Below are 23,250 nucleotides of genomic sequence, written 5' to 3'. Positions count from 1 at the left end.
CTTGGAATAACTTTACAATCATTGCAAGATAAACTATCTACACTCCTAGTTAAAAAAAAAATATTTGACTTCCATTTTGTCCACTTTTAAAGGTTATTAAGTGTTCTTCTCTCTTCTTAAAGCAAGTATTCATTGTAATAAAATCATATGACATAGCAAAGTATTCACATGCTATACATAATAAAAATAATGCTCATTTAAAAAGCATAAGTTGTTAATTGGGGGCTCCGAGAATGGTTTTAAATTTTTAAACAAAGCCCATTGGGCTTCAAGACTAGAGAACACCCAGCCCCCAATACCTTGTGCAGAAATTTTAATTTTGATTAGAAAAAAGGAGGCAGTGAGGAACAAACAATAGACCTTTCGGTCAAAGAGGCTCTAACACCATGTAAAAGAACCGACTCACAAACAAGCTCACAGTGTTGAGTGGGGCTCCAATGGGGCTTCAAGAACAGATTAATATCTACCACAATTATAATGCCGCAGATATTAGAATAAACACCCCCACATTAAATAAATATATGTACCCAAGGAATTTGTCAAGACACCAAATGCAGATAATCCCATAACAGAAAAAGTCATTGAGCAAACCAAAGTAGAATTTTGAAATCTTAATTTAAAAATAAATAAATAAGAAAGAAAGGTAACAAATAAGAACAAATTTTAGGGTCTTGGACCTACCACAGAGAAGTAACTTCCCACGAAAAAAACTGGAGAATTTTCCAAGTAAACAAACACATATTCTATCATACAGAAAAACTCGCTTTGCTAACCAAAAACAGATTCCAACTCTTATTTTTAACAAAAAACAAAAGAAAAAGGGAAAGAAAGACAACAAATATGAACAAATACTAGGCTAACCCATACCCTCTTTATCACCTGTGTGTGCATGCACGCGTGTGATTTGTTGAATCCTCAACTGAATGAAGTGGAAGAAGCTCAGCACACTTACTAAAAAGGTTTCTATTGAAACCATTTACATTGCAAAAACTTAAAAGAAAAACAAAGATCAAATAACAAGCTCCCCAAGTAAGGTGAATGACAGCGCATAACAGGTGCAATCTACAGGTCTCTCAGGGTGGAGAGATGAGGGCCATTTAATGGTAACAGCCAGATTTGTTGGTAAAGATTTAAATTTGGCCAACACATACAACCATATGAAGAACCATAATTAAGCCTACAAAAGGGCGACAAACTGAGGATTGCAAACTGAGGAAACAGCAACCACTACTTCATTCTCACTTCAGAAATTTCTTCTAATTTTCTTTTGCAGACATGCAAATAGTTTTCTTCAGGCTTTGCTCTGTCACGAAACCCAGTCTCAGTTTAGTCTCAGCCAATTTTTCCACATGAATCCCAAATTTAATATATCTTGCAAATGTAACACAACACAACAGCCCAGAAAGGCACAAAAGATTATAAAAGCAATACCTCCCGAACCTTATCTTACACAGAAAAATAGCACAATACTGTCCAAAAGACCATATGCATGATCACCACACAAATTTTGTAGGTGTCCCCATAATGCTTTAAGGCATAGATATACAGAGTCTCACAAACCCCAATTGCCTAGGATTCGCTTGACCAACCAGCATAGGCCAACACAAATCCTTGCAGTTGACATTGCCAACTGCCAGGATTTGATTACCAAAAGTTGCCGCTAAGCAACAAACACCGCACATGAACCATCTGATGATTGCTGCAAATATGAAGCAACAACATCTGTATACTCCCACATAGATTTCCTAAACAATGGGACAAGTACACATTCCAAACAAGCAATCGCCAATAACTGTCATGCCCCAGTCAAACTGAGGCCATTTGCCCACGGATACGTCTCTCCTACAGAACAAAGGCATCAGAACACTTCCAAAACATGCAGGCAAACCTGCTGCGATGCACTTAGGCTGGAGCTCACAGCACAGACATGCCAGTTGCCACATCACTAGTCTTAGGAACACAGAACAGAACCACGCCCGGCCCATGGCCTGCTTGAGCAAGTGACATGCTGCCCATGTCAAGGCTTGATCCTTCCATTGGCATCCAAACAGTATCTGAGAATTCAAGCAGCCCTCATGATCACAAGCACTTGCCCACCACATGCTACCATCCAAAGCACACAGCAAGTTAATCACCAAACTCCACAAATGACAGAATGTGACAAAGGAATCAAGGATAGCCAATGACACCAACCCAAACCTCCCCAATGGCCTTGGCATATGGCAAGGCATGCCTTGGCCATGCCAACCAATCAAAGGATTGACAGCTATCCAGCACACTAGTACAAACCATATACCCCAACTCCCACCCCCCCTCCTTTTCCTCCACACCAAACAAAAACAAAAAGGTACACACTTGCAGGGAATTTAACCTTATGACATGGGCAGAAGTAGTGTACAATAAATTTTTAACATTAGTAAAGAACACATATATTCACTACTTTACACTAGCGTCACATTTCAAATCCTTCACAGTTGACACTATATAAAAAGCTACGAAGCAGTCATTGACAATGCCCAAATCATTACATGTGGTTATGCATGTAACTAACAATATCAGGGTAAATCAATCTACGTGTCTATACCCATGCCCATATCCCTAGGTGTACTCCATCATGGGGTACGGTGGCAACAGTGATAGCAAAAACTAGTCATCAATAATTTCCCGTGCTCAATACCACCAAAGAGCATTAAAAAAAAAATTCCCTGTTAACCATCAATGAAACATCTTTCAGTTCCAAATTCCATTGCAAAATCATCATTTCTTGCACCAAAATATATTTGGCAATCAGATAGGGGCTTAAATCCAAACAACATCACAAGCTTTTCCAAAGATGGACAATTTCAGAAAATGAAGCCTTAATGAAATCTTACACAAACTTATAATGCCTTCACAACCATCCCATTGAAGCCTGGTGGTCCATAGTCCATAGCCTTTGGCCCCCATAGATATCCATGAGGCATTGATTCCTTCCGAAAGGCTGATCACTTAAGAAACAATGCAGCATTCAACAACAATCACTAAAAGTGAATGAATGGCCACCACTGCTTCCCATTAACAAGCTGATCCCAAGCAATAATGGATTTTCTATACAAGCTCATGCTAAAGTAGTAATCACACCCATCTCACAATTCCAGTAATCCATTTCCATTAAGGCACAAAAGCAGAACAACCAATTGGAATATATGTCAACTATTTCACATTCTCAAACACAAGTAATAACTGTTCACCCACTTAAATGTGTATCCATCATGCAATATGTCAAATAATCTCTAGTTTCTTCATATCTACCATGCAATATGTCACACGCAATACATTTTCTCTCTCATTCTTTGCTTTTTTTCTTGGAGAATGTATAATGGGAAAACAGGATCCAATTTCACAAATTATGGAAAAGAATAAAATTAAGCACCAATTGCAAGTCTAAATATTACAGTTTTTTTATGAAGAGAGGGAAGAGGAGGGGAAAACAAAAAGAAAAGAAAAGAAAAGAAAAAGAAAAGTGATGCAATATTACCTGATCATAGAATCAGAAGATCCTGATAGGCAAAACCTGCAAGTGCAAGAGTAGGCAATCAAAATCCAAATAATGACTAACAGGATACAAAATGATTGTCAATTAAAAAATAAAATAAAATAAAATAAAAACTGCATTAGAGTACCACCACACCCAATCACTTCCATGGCAGAATAGCCCTTTCATCTCAATAACAGGAAAGCATTCTGCTCCAAGCATGGAGAGATGAAGCTCGAAATTAAGGTTTGTTTAAAATCCTTGAAAGAAAGCCAATTTGTGGTTTTCTTATGTTTATGAGGAAAAAACAGTCATAGGGATAGAGAATGCCGTTGTAAAAATAATAATAATAATAATAATAATAATAATAATAAATTAAAATATATTGGGAATGTTGGGACAAGCAGAAAGGAAAGAGAATTATGGAGCTGTGCAGTTTTTGCTATTCTGTGGACCCCTTGGATTGAGAGGAAATTGAGAACCCTCAAGAATTGCACAACCTCTCCTCATTTGTTATCGGATATAGTAGTGTTTTTTACCTCTTTTTAGGACCATTCATTCGGGTTTTTTAAGGGATTTTTGCTGTCCGGCTCACAAAGGATTAGGCAGGAGCTCTGTTCTAATTGCTTGTGTCTTTTCTCTTTTATTTTAGGACATCTTCTTATCGGTTCTTTGTACCTTGTAAACTGTTAATAAATTCCATCTTTATCACCCGAAAAAAAAAATGGTCAGGATGTAACACAACTGTTGTAGATCAACTAAACATTGGTTCATATTGACGCAAGTCTCGCTGTAACAACCAAATATTTACAACTTTTACAACACTATCTACTTAATTATGTTTTTTAGTTGCATTTGTGGTTTTAAAACCCACATTGGTTCATATTGATCCAATCCATTCACAAGTGAATTGATTAAGTTAGCTCCTCGATTCTCCTATGTGATAACTTGTTTTGAGGTTGAATCAATTTGAATGTGAACTATATGATTCTAACAACTATGGAAATACCTATACTCACAAATCAGAACAAATTAACGCAAGTATCACTGTAACAACCAAATATTTACAACTTTTACAACACTATCTACTTAATTATATTATATAGTTGCATTTGTGGTTTTAAAACCCAGACAAGATTGGCAGGTCTGACTCAGTTTGACAGGAACCGGTCATCAATCTGCTTACCACCAAAAAACTGGACTTGAGTCCGGAGTTGACACAGCTGACCCAGCCTGAACCAGCATGAACTGACCTGGACCAGAGTCACTGGCAGGTCAACCAGCCTCTACCCAAAAAATTTTGTGGTGTTTATGGCTGCCAGCGGCACTAGAACACAGGACCCCATTCACAAATAAGCAGAGAAGTTAACGCTTAACAAGTGGCTGTTTCATATATACAATGTAAACAGTAACCATCTACATACGTAAATTTTACGTTAGAGATCATAATCTTGTCTTTCTGCCTTTTAATATTTGTTCGACTGCTACTACTACTAATAATAAAAACAACTAGCTCTAGGACATATACATGGATAACATGGGGGTAAAGGAACTTCTGATTGAATCATACTCTTATCTGCCTTTTAACATTTGTTTTGACTCATAAATAATAATAATAAGGGCAAAAGACACTCACCTTCTCCTGAGGTTCGGCAAAAAGACAGGGACCTCCCCTGAGGTTTCAAAAATTTCATTGACCTCCCTTGAGGTTTAAAGAATGACACAAGCCTCCCTTGTGGTTTGCTAAAAATACACAAATCTCCCTTCAAAAGACTTGTCTTTTTGCAAAATACAAAAGGATGTTTGTATCCTTTTGGCAAACCTCAGAGGAGGTCCCTGGAATTTTTAAAATCTCAGAGGAGGTCCCTAAGATTTCTGAAATCTCAGGGGAGGTCGGTGTCTTTTTATCGAACCTCAGAGGAGGCCAATGACTTTTACCCTAATAATAATAATAATAATAATAAGCTACAAGAATATTTTAGAAAAATAGAGAAGGCACAATTTTCGTCTAAATTATATCAAGAATTATTTTTTAATTGTAATTAGCTAATAGACGATTATGACCAACTAGGAATCCGACAGGTCCAGTCCTCTCACCAAGTTCACTAGTCCAGGTTTTAAAATCATGGTTACATTGTAAGTAATTTAAACTAAACTTGCGATATCAAATTTTTTTCACATGACAATTAAAATAAGGTCATAATATCAAAATTCTCACAACATATTTTAAGAGTCCATATTTTTCCCCTCCATGAAATCATGGTCCTATGATTTTAAAAAAATCAAAAATAAAAGCAGAGACAGGAAGTGCCGTCAAATGTGATGAAAAGATATCTGATTACCAAATAAGTCCCCAGAATGAAAATTTTATGATTTTTTTCTTAATAACTAATACTTTGTATTAATTCCATAGCAATAGGTCTGTACATAGGAATTATTTATATAAAAAAAAACAAAAAACAAAAACACACAAAAGATGTTCGCAATAGAATTAGAGACATGCTCGCTCTATTTTACTGCTCAAAGTACTTAATTCAACTAATCTAGATATATTATAAAATGTCACCACAGCTGCCAAGAGCATAAAATAAATAAACATTCATGGCCACAGTTGAAAGAAATATTTAGATTGAAAGTTCAAGCAAACTCATTGTAGGCAGCAATGACATCTCAAAATCCTCTTTGCTTCCATTTTATAGGCTTACAGCCTCCCAAATATCAACATGTCATCGCGAAGATCCTAGATTTTCACAATGGAGTTCAAAATAAGCTGATAAACAAAATACAAAAACTTTCCCATCCCTTGTCCTCAGAGCTCTCCCACCAGCTATTCCTTGCAATTTCAGCTCTTTGAATTCAAAGTCATATTTTTAAAATGTGCATTTCTAAGTGTTAGAAAGCCATGACCCAGCAATGCAAAGATTTTCTTGATTTTCCTCATCTCTGTCATTTTTTTGCAACTTGTTTTCCCTACTACTGTACTGCAAACCTCAGATACACTTTACTGAACACAACACAATTCCTATATGCAAAGTGGTGAGCAGCTTAATAATAGAAAATGAACTTTTTACAATTTCCAGGCCATGTGGCCAGCACATTCCTATCTATTCATACTAGTATTCATTATTATTCAAGTAAAGACACTTATATTCCTTCAGTTTCCCAACAGGCTCTAGATACACTTCCAGTCCAAGACTATTTCAATTTTCTTCAAGAAACATAAATGTACTATACTTCAAACTTCAAATCTATATGCCACTAACCCATCTTCCTGTCCAACTCTCATTGGACAGTTTATGGTGTTGCGCTTCCCACCACCAAAGCTTGCATTAAACTCAAGCTTCTAATATCATCTATAGCTTAAATTTCATTCACATGCCACACAAGCATGCAAAACAATAATAAGTTAAGCCTCAACAGCATAGAATGGATTCATGGGACAATCCAATAAATTGAGACTCCCACCAACCAACCTGCCAGTAGAATCCAGAAGCAGAGCCCTAATATTATCTGTATGCCCCCTTAGCTTCATAGTCTTCAAACCACTTCTTGGGTCCCAAACACGTACAACCTACAGAATACACACCATTGTAATAAAAATAGAACTCCCTCATGATATCAAGCCCCAAGCATTTCAATATCATTAAAAAATCAAAAATATGCATTCAGAACACACAAGCACAAATACAGCATTAATTGAGTCACCCCTTTGTTTGAAAATATGCATTTCGTGGGTGGGTGTGTGTGTGTGTGTGTGTGTGTGTGTGTGTGTGTGTGTTGTGGAAGGGAGGGGGTGGGGAAGGGGGGACAGCATTCAGTAGCAAATTCAGAAGATAAAAACCCTGACCCTTGGTATCAGTTTACCTTCTCAGTTCCACCAGAAACAAGGAGGGTTCCACTGTCATTCATGGCCAATGCATAGACTGATTCCTTATGGCCTTTGGCAGCAATGGGAGCATATCCATGAGACTGAGTTGAGTGCAGAGAAATGCTGTTGCTGGAGCTGATAGTGCGCAAACTTGTAATGGGTAGCGAATTTCCAGAAACACTAATACCATTAGAACAATCATCCTCCATTGCATCACTTGATTTTGAGATTGGAGCAAGAGCAGCTTCAATATCCCATATGAAAACCTCCGCACCAAGGCCAGCAGAAGCAACAATATTGCTCTAAAATGCATGACACTATAAATGGATCAGAAAATGATGGCTAGAATATGCAGAATGAAAGTGCCAATTTGCAAAATAAAATCAAACATGAAGCAAAAAGAGAAGAATTGAATTGTCAGAATTCTTCCATCAATACAATCAATTAAAGGCTTGTTTCATATTGCAATTGCAGTTGACAGTTGCCATTGCTGTCGCTGTTGAAATTGACAGTTCCCGTTGCAATTGCAGCTGCTCTTGTTGTCGCAGTTCAAGGTTGTGGTAGAAAAAATCTAACTTCTTGGAGCTTTTGCCAAAAGCTGCTTTTTTTTTTTGGGAGGGTATTTTAGTAGCTTCTGGCAACTGCCAAAAGTTACAGCTACCAAACACCTAAAGTACAATTTAGCACACATGCAAAATGCTAAGGATTACCAAATGCTTGTACTGCCAAAGTGCTGACTACAACCTCCAAAAGCACTCAAAACACCAAACTAAACACACTACATAAAAATTTTGAAATAGAAATTACATTTTTCCCTGCTGCAGCGAGGCAAGTAACATAGTCAGAGTGTTGGCGGAGTGTCCTGGTACAAATTCCATCAGACAAGCAATTCCATGTCTGGTGTATCTCAATAACAAAGCAGAATAAAAATTAATAATTAATAAGATTAGATATAATACATTGCAAAACTAAACATTTTCATGAAGTCTGACAAACCTTGAGAGTAGTGTCTGATGAACAAGAAACAAGGGTATTATCACCAGCAAGGACAACATCATTGACCTGTACACCCCAAAAAATCAATTCTAAATTCACTTGCAATATATGCATGCAGCAAATTGGGAAGAAACATTCTTAAAAAAAAAACATAAAAATCTTATATAATTAAGCCAATACAGCTCTTAGCATCAGTACTAAAAAGCTTGATGGATTCAATCAAAAAGGTATTATGGAGAACACCATTCAAGCTTTGATGGGCTATCCCACAAGATTCATCCAAGTAAAAAGAATCCCAACCAAAAAGAAATGCATTATTTCATCAGCAACCGACGATTAAAAACAATGACAATAAAGCAGTATATACTAGGATAGTGGCTAAAATAATATAGATCCCTCTTTATGCATTTAAAGATCTTTTTCTTTTTTCCCTTTTTTTTTTTGGTCAGAAATACACTAAAAGAATTTCATCACAAAAAGCAAGGATAAGCAATCCTTCCACAGCCACAGTTCTACAACATTAGCCATCTCCTGGCCAAAAAACTCAGCCCCTCCATTCACCAACAGCAGCACAGATGAAACTATCTAACAAGAGAACATTGTTAACCAACCTATAATAGAATGAGCAAGGCCCAGAATATCCCCGCTAGAATAACAGCATTGACCAACAGATAAAAATAACAGTGCCCCTCAAACATCCAACACCTGTAGTCCATGCAATAAACTTCCCAAAGAACCTATATCAACATCTCAGTTTAACTGTCAAAAAGTCAAAGAATTGTTCCTGGCTCCTGCCACAGTCAAAATAGTCCACCAATCCAAGTTTGCCCAGATTTCCAGGGCAATTTCCATCAAGACAGCATTATTTGATCAAAAACAGGCAGCTTAGAAAAGCAGTGGACAACTTTGATGTTATCTCATACAATGGCATTCCATGATCCCATCCATCATAATCATCGACGAAGGCACAGCTCAAGTTTGCCCAGATTTCCAGGGCAATTTCCATTAAGACAGCATTATTTGATCAAAAACAGGCAGCTTAGAAAAGCAGTGTACAACTTTGACGTTATCTCATATAATGGCATTCCATGATCCCATTCATCATAATCATCGACAAAGGCACAGCTTACAAACATTAAAAACACCCAAAAAGCAGAAATTTGTGTCCAAATAAATATTCTCCAAAGAAGAGGAATATTCCGCTATTCGCTCAAGACCAATCACTCGACAGTCACTCCGTAATCCCAAATATATATGTTTCTCTGTGTGTGTGTGTGTGTGTGTGTGTGTGTGTGTGTGTATCCACACATTTATTGGGATAGTTTTGGGGTTTTGGCAGTAGCGGACCAAGATGCAACCCAGCAAGTCCAAGCCATAGAAACAGAGTTTCCAGAAAGAACAAGCAGAAAGGGAAATTAAACATTGAAATCATAACTCCTAGAGTACATAGTACAAACATAAATGAAAAAAATAGTTTATAAGGCTCCCTAAAACGGAGCACCTAAGTGGTGTTGAACTTCTTGTGGCCCATGGACCAAGCCAAAGTTTGGACAAAAAAGGGACTTTGGTCATCCAAATAAATCCTTTTTTTCAAGATAAAAGAAGATATCTTATTAAGAAATAAGGAATATGGTAAAGTAAGACAAATATCATCCTAAGTAAAAAGAAAAACAAAAAGAAAGTCTTAAAATAAGAAAGTCCCCGGTCCTTGCACATATCAACAAGACGCACTCCAAAAAACAAACAAAAGGCATTGAACCACAGGAAGTCAAAAACCACAAAAAAAAAAACTTCAAAAAAATTTAAGGGGAAAAAAAACAGACACAAAAAAACACTAAACACCCTCACATTGAAGGTTCAAGAATTTTGATCAAACGAAATACACCAGGCCATAGCGAAGTAGCTCACATCTCCAAAGAATCTTCCCTCCTTCCCCCAACGGAAGCCCCTAAACTTCTGAAGAAAGAACATCCAAAAAAGAAATGGCACACTTACTGCTCCTCAAAAGCACCAAATAGCCTAATCAATGAAGCAAATATGCATTTGAGTCACATCTCTGGAAACAGAGAGCACACGCATCAAGAGGCAAAGATTTATAAGGTCTTCTAAAATGAAGTAAAAGCAAATCATTGTATTAATCCAGTTAATATTATAAGACCGAGGTGATTTTGGAAGGGTTCTTCGAATTTCAAATGAGAGAATACAAAAAGAAACTGAGCACCCTTGGCATCACACGTAAGATTATCAAAAAATATACATTTTTACACGAAAACTCTGCATATGTATCCAAAGTAAGACCCTACCATCTTTTCCAGAAGGCAGATTAAAAGAATCCAATACCCTTAACTGAGCAAGAGCAGTTGTTATTTTCAATTAAAATTCCTTTGAACTGAAAGTTCCGGGAGATCATACCCACCATCAGACGAAAAGAAAAGAGAAATAGGAGCATTATGGCAACTGCATTGGAGGTTAAAGAAAGTGAATATAACACAGTGCATCCTGGATCCACACTCCTACCATAAACCAACTTTCCCCAGCACCAAAAAATTCAAGCCTCACCCCAAAAAAATAAAAAATAAATAAAAATGGAAAGCCTAAGAAATAAAGGACAGTCGCAGCCATAACAGATATTATTTAACCGCCAGTACTTTATACATTCCTGAATTCATTATTAGCCTTATGAACTTGCTAGAAGCATGCAATTCACATGGGTCCACATCCCTCTGCTTGAAATCACCTTTGCAATCAGGCCCTTTATGAATCAAACCATTTTACCTTCTTCCAGCGCCCTTTCATCCTCACCCCATCCCATTCTAAAAATTTTCCAAACAGGCTCGCCTTTCCAGTCAAACATGAGGCCAAATCACTCAGCCCACCCACATTCCTTTGAAAGACCCAAATGATACGTGCTTTCCCTTGTTGGATAACCCCAAAGCCACTGCTTGAATTCAAGCTATAATGTCTCCAGCTGTGCCCCAATTCCTGTGTCTTTCCTAGCTGCACTTGCATACAAACACGTCTAGTGGCATGCCTTGTTGTACTCCCAACTGCAAGCTTGAAGCTTATTCTTCGACATCATGAAATATAGCCTCTCAGCCCTCTCCAATTTCCTATGAATCGAAAGGTAGGTCGGACCAAAAAATGCTATTCACAACTAGAATCCAACCAAGATCTTAAATTTCAATTTTGACTCAAATTTCAAAGCACCAAAAGTATGGAAATTTCGATTTCAATGTCAATTTCGATTTTGATTTGAAAAAATAATGGAAATCAGTAACAAATCATGGAATAAAATATTTTATAAAACTTTAGAACTGATAAATAGATGTAATAACATAAGTTTTAGGACTAATATATTACAAGTTAAATGCATCTATGTTGTGTATGAGGTGAAAAAGTTGTAATATAATTTGTTATAAGGTAATGTGCATTAAAAATATTCAGTTAATACAAATAAATTCCTAAATCATTTAAATATTATTTATTATAAAAATAATGATAATTTAGACATGAATGCTTAGATAAAAAATGTTATTGTAAGTTTATTTTTTCATATAATTTCAAAATCCCTTGTAATAATCTTTTTGTTTCAATAAAAAAAATAAAATAAATTAAGAAATAAAATTCACTTCACTCCTAAATCCCTCATTTGAATTCCAAGGAAATTTCATTCTACAGTTAAAATTTCAACAAGTTTCGCTTAAATTTCGAGATTCTAATAAATTTTGAGTGATTTGTTGAAATTTTGACAGAAATTATGCAAAACGGAAGTTGGCTGCCATTTCGTTTTCGAGGGTGACGGAAATCGGAAATTTCAATGGAAATTTCGACAATTTCTTGGAAATAATAGACCATGAATATAACCGACTCCTTCTAAATAAACCACACAATGTCCAAATGAGAATGAAAGTTAGAGAAGAAAGTATCGCATCATCTCCACCGAAACTATCTTTAGATATTCTAATATTTCCCGTAACTCACCATCCAACCTTCTAACAAAGTTCATCCTTCCCCTCCAACCTGCCATTTTAAGTGAAAAGTATTGCAATCCACTCTCTTAATCAACATTTCCTAGCAATGGTTTTAATTCATCTTTGAAAAAAATATCCCTAAACTATCTCTGCAATTTACTTCTTTAATCCCTATATTTTTACAAATATAGAACAAATTTTCCACAAAATTAATCAATGAAACTAATATCTTTCTAAAGTCTGACATTGCCTCCCACAAGTTACCGAGGCCTTATTATTCTTGAACACTGTTTTTAGATGAATAGGATTACTTCATCTTTGAAAAGGATATCCATAAACTCCTCTGTAATTAGTTCTTTAATCGATATGATCCTACAAATATATAAACCAATTTTCCACAAATTGATCAATCAAACTACTATTTTTCAAAAATCTTGACCTTTGCCTCCCTTAAGTTACCAAGATTTAGCGTCCTTCAACCCTCTACTCAAGCCAAACATTTTCGAACTGTCTTTAAAAGTATGGAAAGCAAGATGTGTTTTCACAGAATGAAAAGAATTGGACTACATTAAATCAGATTAAACTCAAAAGTAACTTATCAACCATCAGGCAATTTTAAGAAAAATTATATTGTGTGAAATTTGGAAAGGCTTATTCAGTTATTCCTGCTGAATGGTGGAAAGGAACCAATTGAGCTAACTAAAAACCAAATGGTCCTGGAAAAAACACAAGTTGACAGAGGCATAGGTGAAGTGTTAACTGTTAACCAAATTCTCAACGGGTATGGTAAAAGATCATGATAAGCAGGTATTACAGTTAAAATTAGAGAGAGAGAAAGAAAGACAGAGCGAGGGAGAGAGAGAGAGAGAGAGATCAAAGTTAAGATACCCAATCAACATGTGACTCAAATGTCGCAGAACAAGTAGCAACATCTTCAGCTAGCCCCCATCTCTTCAGTGTGCCATCACGGCTTCCAGTGAAGAGATAATCACACCCTTCATGTGCCAATGACTTTAATACTTCCAAACAGTTTACACCCGCACAATGCTGCAAATAGAGGGCACAGAAGGATTTATAGTTAGCTCAACAATTATAAAGTCACTAAAAGAAAAATATAGTAGAATATACCAAATAGAACAATAAAAAATAAATCTATCATAGAAAATGAGATCCAAAATTCCTATTTGCTTTTGAGAAAATAAATATAACAGGTACATGAAGAAAGACAAGTATAATTTGTACTAAGCAGGTGCACATGTTACATATATAATTACACACACATATTAGGCATAATTAAGTGCTCAAATGAACATATTAAAATAGATAAATAACTACCAGATAATAACATTCTTATCTATTTTTAAACAACTATTCCATCCACATATAGAGTGAATTCAAACCTTTCAAAATATAAAACACAGGGCCCACAATTACAGCATTTATAGCATGCATATAGTATTAAATGACCTATAACAAGTTTATTATGATTCAAACCAGACCACACACCAATAAACAAAAAACAAAAAAAAACGAAGAAGATACAAAACCAGAATCAACCAAGATGAATGGTTAACATGTTTAGTGCAGAAGGGAATTTAAAAGTTGAAATCGCAGAAAACTCAGGAGTCCAACGCTGCCAAATGTAACTACAAAAAAAAAATACAGAGTCTAAAAGGTAAAAACATGAGATAATCAGTATGTTCTTGAAGCTGGTTAAAAAATAGGACTTCTCAACATCATGCTTAGGAGTGCAGAGAGTTGCTATCCAATTTTGAGAAGATCATGTAAATCATCATTCCACAAATATAAAAGTACATATACGGGTGAATCCAAAGAGGCATTCGTAATATGGATATTAGAAAAAATACATTTGAAGCCTGTCTTGTGCATGACAAACATACAAATATGTTTTCACCACATGATTGGACCAGGAATACACGAGTTTTTTTTATTTCTTAGCAAGAAAAAATATTTTTTAAAAAGAAAAAAGAAAAAGAAAACAACATTTCCACACCAGAAAACAGAAATAATGGACACGAATGAACACCCTAAAGATATTAAAATAGGAAATTTCTCAACATATTAACAACTGTGCACACAAGACACATACAGCAATTACCACTGCTTATGACTTCAAGACATTAAAGTTATAGTAAATATTTTTTTTTCTAGAAACAAGATCAATAATAAAATTGATAAAAAGGAAAAGCAAAACAAGTAAAAATCACCTCACCGTTCTATCATCAGCATCATTCAAAACATATGTCAACCTCTTCTCCTTTCGAGGGCGAGCTGAATTGGATGTATTCCCCGCACTGCCCACACGGTGCATTGCAGAAAGCCTGACATAAATATTAAAAAAAGGAAAGAATATTATTATAAGACTTAAAATTGAGTCGCCTGATCTCTTTATTGAAGAGCTGAACTCACTGCTGTAAAGTGTTTGCAGCTGAGCTCAACAAATTCATTTAGACATCAGAAATTTTAAAATCAAATTAACTATATCAAAAACAATAACCACAAACTTCCGTCCCAAAACCTACTAATTTCACTTTGAGATGCATGTCGAGTATCCCTCACGAAGGCTTTGAGCCAAAGATTGAAATGAAATCAAGATTTACTACTAATGACAACTTTCCATGGCTTACAAGACTCATGTCAAGATCTCTGCCACCAATTTGTAGGCATCATATCAATACAAATGGTTGCACAACTTTTGCTCACAACATTCAACTCCATAGTCCGTACATACATTGTGACACATCCAGATATTAAAACCGCATGCATCTATAAACCACAATTTAGTTTGTATCAAAAGCACATAGCCTGCATGTGGTTTAAACATTAGCTTGCACTGCAATAATTATTTTAGAAATTTGTCCTATCTCCTATCTAAACTCTAAAATGATGTACACGAACATTATAATTATGCCCTTAATCAGTCAATATACTGGATTTTTCTGAATAATATCTTATTTCAATAAAAATGAACATTTATTATTACAAAATTATGTATATAACTATTACTTAAGGGAGGAGAGGACAGCCTTGCATTTTTTTTTTTTTCCCCCTTCATTCTCTCCAACATACCCTTCTTTTTTCACAAGTTCAAAATTAAAATAAATGTTCAAAAATGGATAAATTATTAAACTAATGTTTTTTAAAAACTATCCAACCCATAACTTTCCTATAACTTCCCTAAGAAGTACAACAAGGAGGCCAAGGCATCCTCCAGAGGGAAACAAAAAAGAATAGACTACAGAAGAAAAAAAAACAAAAAATACAACAAGAAACTCAAGCCAACAAAGCCGTCCAAACCTACTTGAAATTTGACAAATAGATACCATTAAAACAACCAGACAAATAATCTAATGTGTATGTATGGAAAATAATTCTGTCCAGAAGCAAATGAAAGTCATAAAGCTACCCCCAAAAGAATAGACCATATATCCTAAAACACTGCACAGACCACACAAAACCACATTTACTATCTGAAAAAATCTCCAAAGAGCTTGAACTTGGCCAACACTCACCAAAATGCCAAATAATTTATTCAATAGCCTCCAAGGCATCAAACAAAGCAAGAATGGATGAGAATAAGACTTGCCACTACTAAAGCACATCACACACACTTTGAGACATAAAGCCTCATACGGCCTAATCTGTAGTAGATTATTAACTCTATTGACGATCACCAGCAAAACAAAAGCCTTAACAATGGAGAGAACAGTGGCTTTTCAAATACAATTAACAAGAGGAAATGAAGTAGAGGGATGAATCAGGTGTGAATAAAAATATTTAAACAAAAACGCTTCAGAACCATACAAGGCCTCAATCTTGGAATCCCTTTTGGAAAAAGTCGAAAAAAAATCCAACAATAAGAGTAACAAAAGAGTCTCATAGCCTTCCTATTTCCCTATAATTCAGGTTTTTGAGAAATTGAAAGTCCCAATAGACACAATCCCCATAAAGAACCAAGAAAGAAGAAATAGATGCATTATGGCAAATGGTAAGGCTATTAAAAAAAAAAACCCTTAAAAAAAGGGAGAAAAGGTTGCTCTCCTGCCAGTTAATCCTCCCAAAATCAAAACCCCCCAGAAACACACCTAATGTTATACTTCGTAAATGATGAGAACAGATGAAATCTGAAAACTTGAAATTACAGGACCTTCTATGGGAAACACTACTGCCAACAGCATCACAACCATTCTCCTAGGAACCAATTTTCCTCTTGATTACCTTATGCTGGAGATAACTATCTGCTAAAGGAAAACACCATATCCAATTCCTCATTAGAACAATGTTCCATTTATCCAAAAGAGGGAGGGGGGGGGGGGAGACAGAATAAAGTTCTTAGCCACCAAATTACCAAGATTAACCCCCAAATGAGCCTTAGACCTACAAACCACATCCCAAGCCAATAAATGATCCCACATCTCACCAACCCCTGACCAAAGGAAATTCTTCACATGCACCAACTTAATAGCTACTCCAACCAGAATCTTAAATAATAAATAAATGAACGGAACCTAAATAATAAAAAAATAAAAAGGTATCTTAGGGTGTACAAAAATTACCGAAAAAACGAAAACCAGACCGAAACCAAACCATTTTAACATTCTGATTCGGCTTTTCAGTTTCGGTTTTAATTTTATAAAAACAGATTTTTCGGTTTCGCTATGCTATATGGATCAGAATGTTGGGCGACGAAGAAACATAATATCCAAAAAGTAAAAGTTGCCGAGATGAGGATGCTTAGATGGATGAGTGGTATAACATTGAAAGATAAATTAAGGAATGAACATATTCGTGGTAAGTTAGGTGTAGCTCCTATAGAAAATAAGATAAGGGAAGGACGACTCAGATGGTATGGACACTTGCAACGTAGGCCTTATAGTGCACCTGTGAGGAAGAGTGACTTAGTTACTGTGGGGGGCAGTAGAAGGGGTAGGGGTAGACCTAAAATAACTTGGGAGGAGATAGTGAGTAAGGATTTAATATCTTTGAATCTATCAAAAGAAATGGTCCATGATCGCATAAATTGGCAGAAAAGGATTCATATAGCCGACCCCACTTAGTGGGACTAAGGCTTGGTTTTGTTGTTTGTTGTAGATTTTTCGGTTTCGATTTGATAAGCATACCGAACCGAAAAACCAATTACTTATATTTATATTTTATAAATCTTTAAAGTATTATTATAAATTTTTCAGATGACATATATAATAATTATAATTGTCAATAAAATAATATAATCATACAATAATTGCATACATTAAATAATTAAGTGGACAGTGATTATTTCACCCATTGGGAAGATTTATACAGACGGGGAGGGTCATTGATTTTACTCCTTTCCAATGTGGGACAAGGTAAAAGTGAACAAGGATTGCATTGCTTTGAACTGTGAGTAGAGGCTGTTGTGAAGTGGGAATAACTTGTCCCACATTGACTAAGGGAAGAGGGGAAAGCCCCTTCCTTCCATTATATATACTCAGCGCACTGCCCAACCTCATCCTGTAATTAAATCCAATAGAAAATGGGCCTTGGCTGAGTACATACAGCTGGCCTTCTTTGAAGCCCTTTCTTAATGAGCTTAGAGTATTGGTGAAGCCATTTATTAATGGGCTTAAGAGTATTGGGCCTGTGTGTAGGCGCCATGTCTTAAACTTAGCTTTCCGTTAGGATGGTCTCTTTTTGTAATTAAAATAAATTAAAAAACCGATTAAAAACCGAACTGAACCGGTAGTAGTCGGTTGTGGTTTCTTTAAACCGTCGCTTTCGGTGTGGTTTTGGTTTATAAAAATTAAAAACCGATGAATTCAGTTTGGTTTTCAGTTTTAGACAAAAATGAACCGAATAAACCGATTACACCCCTAAAGGAATCAAAGAAATAGAGGCATAGAGCAAAAGTAATACAGCCACCCAAAAAAGGAGAGCTTCCTTCCAACAATCTAAGACTCTAAAGCACTTAGAAACTTTAGAAGCCACGGAAACTCATTATCAACAACATATTACCACCTAAGTGAACACCTAGACAAGTCATAGGCCGCTCCATAACCCCACCAAAAAAATTAAAAAAAAATACAAATACAAATAATGCCAAAAACGCAAATGCATATTGACGAATTAGCCAAATACATAATCCAACACTGCCTAAAGTGCACAAACACATTATATAATCCTCCCTTCTCCAGAAAATGAGTACACAAACCTTCACATACCTCAGCATATAGGATTAATCCAAAGCTACAACCGAATAGTTACAACTACCCTCTAGTAGAACACAAAACCCAATGAAAGGACTACCACTATTGTTCTATTCCATAGTTACTAGAAAACACTAACACTCTAGGGAACCACATATTGGGTTAATTCTGAAACGTGGTACATTTTCATTCTAGAATGCTAAACCTACTGATCCAACATTTTTAATCCAATATTTTTCTCATAACATTTTTTATTAGCTAAAAAGCAGGAAATCATCACATTTTAATACTATTTTCTTTCATTATTAATCTATTTCACAACAAAAAATATTTCTAGATTTAGGAACACCTCAACATCCACTCCAAAACATACAAGTGCCATCACACTTTTTCCACCAATACATTTATTTAAGTATACTCCTAACTTTCCACATTTTAGAGCATGTGTCATATAGCAATCCCATGTGGAATAGGATAGTTCCACTTTCTATTCTAGGTAACATTGTTCTATCTATTTCTTAAAGGGGTTCTACTGCAATGAGCTTTAATTCAAAAACAGAGACCATAAAGGGTTTTCATGCCTCAATTGAGGGCAATTTTGTATTTTCACAAAAACAAAACTTATACTTTTGGATTAATATTGTGCACTCGTGCTTCTAAAGAGGTTGCATAGAAAACAAATAAACTGCAGCATTCTAGAATGTCAGATTATTAAGTTTGGCTGATTATGCAATTATATTCTTCACTTTTTTGGGAAGCAAATGAGGTTGTATGTGTTTTTGGCTACATTTTACATCCTTTCTTGTATTCAAAATGGAAATAGTTAAGAACAAATTTAGTTATTCAGTAAACCAAGGATTCACAGGGATAATATTGAACCTTATAAAAGCTAACTAGGAATCAGTTCAGAAATAAAAATTCAAAAACCAGACACCCCATACCCAATATGCTTGCCCAAGTTCATACTTCATACGCTAAAATGATGTGCTAGAAGTATTACATAAATTTGTGTCCATACTTCATACAGAAATAAAGATGCTTTAAAAAATAAAGGCCTGGCTCCAAAAAATTATTCCCCTCACATGCTCACTAACCATACTCCCAAAATATCCAAGAACTCTAGTAATTGTTAATATTAGCTATCATATCATGCTTTACTAAATATATCAGTCTTTGCACAATCCCAAAAGTCCAGCCATCATTAAACTAGTCATGGTTAAGATTTGATGTCACTTTTTTGGGGATTTTATAACCCACACATTCCATATTCTGCATGCTTTTTTCATTTAATGTTCCTAGATGGTATTTACTCCATAATCTATGCAGCACGTTCTATGGCACTTGAGACTATGATATTGTTGTTGTTTGTTGTTCTGAAAACTTGGACCAGCAATTGTAACTAGGTCTTAAATTTCCATGAAATTGTTGAAATTTCCATCAAAATTTCTGCTTTCCTCCACCCTTGAAATCGAAATGGCAATCAATTTCCATTTTACAAAATTTCCATTGAAATCTCCACAAATCACCTGAAATTTATTGAAATCTTGAAATTACAGCAAAATTTGTTGAAATTTAAACTATAAAGGAAATTTCCACGCAATTCAAATTTGAGACTCAAAACCCAAATTGAAATTTCTCTCTTAATTTATCTTCTTTTCTAACAAACTAACAATTATTACAATTTACAAGAATAATATGAATCACCTTTATATTTTTGAAATTAAATGAAAATTTATACTTAAATATTAGCTACAAAAAATTGGTTGACCATGTATGTTTAGATTATCTGTATTTATACAATAAATATACTTAACCAGTTCATGAAATTTATTTATATTGACTGAACATGTTTAATATCAATATTATATTATAGTTATTGCACCTTATACACCACATACCTGCCCTTGATGTATTTTATTTTTAGTATTTTATTTTTAGTATTTTAGTTCTATTTCTTGCATTATTATGCCTATTAATAGTTTCTAAATTTTAGTAAAAGAATGTTTTGGTTAGAAGGATTCTTAATCTCCTTCATGCACATTCTTTCTTTTCTAATGAAATCATCTTCTTTTGTCGTCAAAAGGAAAAGTTTCATAAAATTTCCATGCTTTACAGCTATTTCCATCATTTCTTAAAATCGAAATCAAAATTGACATTGAAATTTCTATGTACTTTTGAAGCCTCAAAATTTTAGTCGACGTACAAATTTAAGACCTTAATTTGTAGAATGTAAGATAACAGAAATGGGTTGATATGGTTAAAGCAACTGCATAAGAGAGAGTGATTTAGTTGCAAACACATTCAAAGTCATATGTGAGGACTTGGACTGGGGTAACAAGAAAATTTTGGCAACACATCAACTTTCTGAGAGGATATTGCCTCAAAACATGTAGATGACAGAAATGGATTCATATAGACAACCTCATGGGACTTAAAGCTAGGTTGTTGCTTCTTGTCGTAATCTATGCATCACTAACATTCTCAAAACATGGAATTCCCCTATCTAGCATGGTATACTTGCTTCCCAATTCATGCCTTCATTTTATTGCTTATGTTTTCCAGTACCCACTTGATATTGGTCAAAAATCATTTTCAGTCTCCACTTGCATAGTTAAATTTTAATGAGCAGGAGAAGGAGAATCATTTCAAAACGCATTAGACTCCTAAGACTAATAGATTTGGAAGTTTGAACCCAACTAAACTCCATCAAGAGTACTGATTATTGTGAAACGTCACAATATGAGAGTACAAATAAAAGAAGGAAAGCAGTAAAATAACCAATCTCTGCTCCAGCTTCATGTTCAATCACCCTCGGCATGAAAGTGCAACAATAATATATGGAAACCAATTTCTACTGCTTATTGCACATGATTCCACGGACAGAAAAAAAAAATTAAAAACAGAAAATCATTTTCCATTCAAAAAAGAGTTTATTCGTAAAAAATCTAATTGTATTCTCTACTCTCAACACCTATCAAACTCCATAGACACCATCGTCAAACCCATCACACCATGCTGCAGTCGTATTTAGATCCAAAGAGCACGTGTCATTTCTTCCAAGTGACAACAATAGCGCAATTCAGATCGAGCACGGAGAAAACCAAACAAAGATAAAATCGGCAATCGGAAGCACCATACCTTTGCCTTGTCCGATCGAATTAGAAGCTCGGGAAAACCCAAAATTTTCGTCGATAATCGAGAAAAAACTCACGACGACATTGTGGGGAAGCAGGAGTTCAGAAATCTCGCGGTGAATGGTTGGAGGAGAAGGAGCGATGTGTGGGATTTGATCGTGATCGAGGAGGAAGAACGGGTTTAGGGTTTGATAAAGGAGAAAATGGGGACGAAGCGGAGAAGGGAGGGTTTCGACTGGGGACTGCCGAGGGGCATGATTTCAGGTGTCAATCTATACAAGCGGTGGGCACGTGGACGTGTGTTTTTTGCCTTAAACTAACTGAGAAAGACCGAGAAATTTCAAGGGGCATGAAAACAAGATAATCTCTATCTATTCTGAGTTATAGACTATACTAAAAGTGAATTTATTAGTTGGGTAAAGTTTTTCTTGATTTCTACCTTTTTTTCTCTTTATATTTATATATTCACGCTTTATTTGAGGACTTCCTATCAAATAATCTTCTAAATTTTTCTTCTTTTTTATTAATATTATCTATTAGAGTGTTAAATAAGTTCTTCTGAATTTTTCTTCTTTTTTATTAATATTATCTATTAGAGTGTTAAATAAGTTCGAACTTATTTAACTTCTTGTAAACGAGTGATTGAAATGTATGGTTACGTCATATAATTAATTATTAGATTGCAAAAGAGTACGTGCTGGTAAATTATTAGTTCAAATGTATCATAATTTGTAGTGACCCGAAGAATAATAGTATTTTAATAATAAAGAGGGAGGAAAATGGAAACAAGAGCAGAAGGAGGCAGTAGTGACATCGCACTTAGAAAGTAATAATAATTTCAAGAAATTTTCAGGCCTCGTCAACGAGAAGATACCGAGAGAAGAATTTGGGCTATTCTGAATTTCGTCGACAAAGGGCAAGGTTCGTCGACGAAATTACTTAAGGACTCGTCGACAAGATGACGTGGCTCGTCAACGAATCTCGCAGTATAAATAACCCTAAACTGATTTTAATCGCAGAAATTCGGCCGCAAACCCTCTTCTCTCTCTCCTACGGCCCTTCCCCCTTCTCTCTTCGATTTTGGCCCCGTTAGTCACCGGATCGATGATCTGAGGCCACCACGGCACTCCGGTGGAATTTTCTGCAAGTCTGTCAGAGCGAATCGTCGGTGGAACGAAATTGAAATTCATCCCAAATCCAAGGTAAGGTCTTTTATTTAGTTTTTGGCCTTCTGTCAGTTGTAGGAAATGATGTAGGCCAAGAAATATTGATATTCTGTTCTGAAAAATGTGATTTTCAGAGTGTTGAGTGGAGAACTCTGTGGGTGTAGGACCCGTTACAGTATGGGGATTTTAGTGGAAATCAGGTAAGGGAAATATGCTATGCTAGGTAATTTTACTATATTTCAATATAAACCATACGTTTTTATCAGATGATTATTCACGATAGAAATTTATACAGTTATCATTTATGTATAATATGTTTAAAATTTTTGTGTGGTTTGAGAATATGGGTATAGTAAAGAAACATGTTTTATAGTATTTTCAGGATATGATTTACA

General features: G+C 35.3%; 1 protein-coding gene across 1 annotated transcript in view; it reads right to left on the bottom strand.

The window, feature by feature from the left end:
* The window catches only part of LOC131154029 (uncharacterized), a 42,617-nt gene extending 20,917 nt beyond the window's left edge, over positions 1 to 21,700 (bottom strand). The window contains exons 1-8 of the mRNA XM_058106492.1: positions 21,694 to 21,700; positions 14,583 to 14,691; positions 13,238 to 13,396; positions 8,379 to 8,444; positions 8,190 to 8,279; positions 7,379 to 7,684; positions 6,988 to 7,085; positions 3,518 to 3,553 (exon numbers count right to left, since the gene is read on the bottom strand). Coding sequence (XP_057962475.1) covers positions 3,518 to 3,553; positions 6,988 to 7,085; positions 7,379 to 7,684; positions 8,190 to 8,279; positions 8,379 to 8,444; positions 13,238 to 13,396; positions 14,583 to 14,681 — 854 coding nt within the window. The 5' untranslated portion in view covers positions 14,682 to 14,691; positions 21,694 to 21,700. The remainder of the gene's footprint in view (positions 1 to 3,517; positions 3,554 to 6,987; positions 7,086 to 7,378; positions 7,685 to 8,189; positions 8,280 to 8,378; positions 8,445 to 13,237; positions 13,397 to 14,582; positions 14,692 to 21,693) is intronic.
* Between the last annotated feature and the right edge of the window lie 1,550 nt (positions 21,701 to 23,250).

Source organism: Malania oleifera, chromosome 4, assembly GCF_029873635.1.
Source record: "Malania oleifera isolate guangnan ecotype guangnan chromosome 4, ASM2987363v1, whole genome shotgun sequence".
NCBI lineage: Eukaryota > Viridiplantae > Streptophyta > Magnoliopsida > Santalales > Ximeniaceae > Malania > Malania oleifera.
This window is presented reverse-complemented; position numbering and strand designations above follow the sequence as displayed.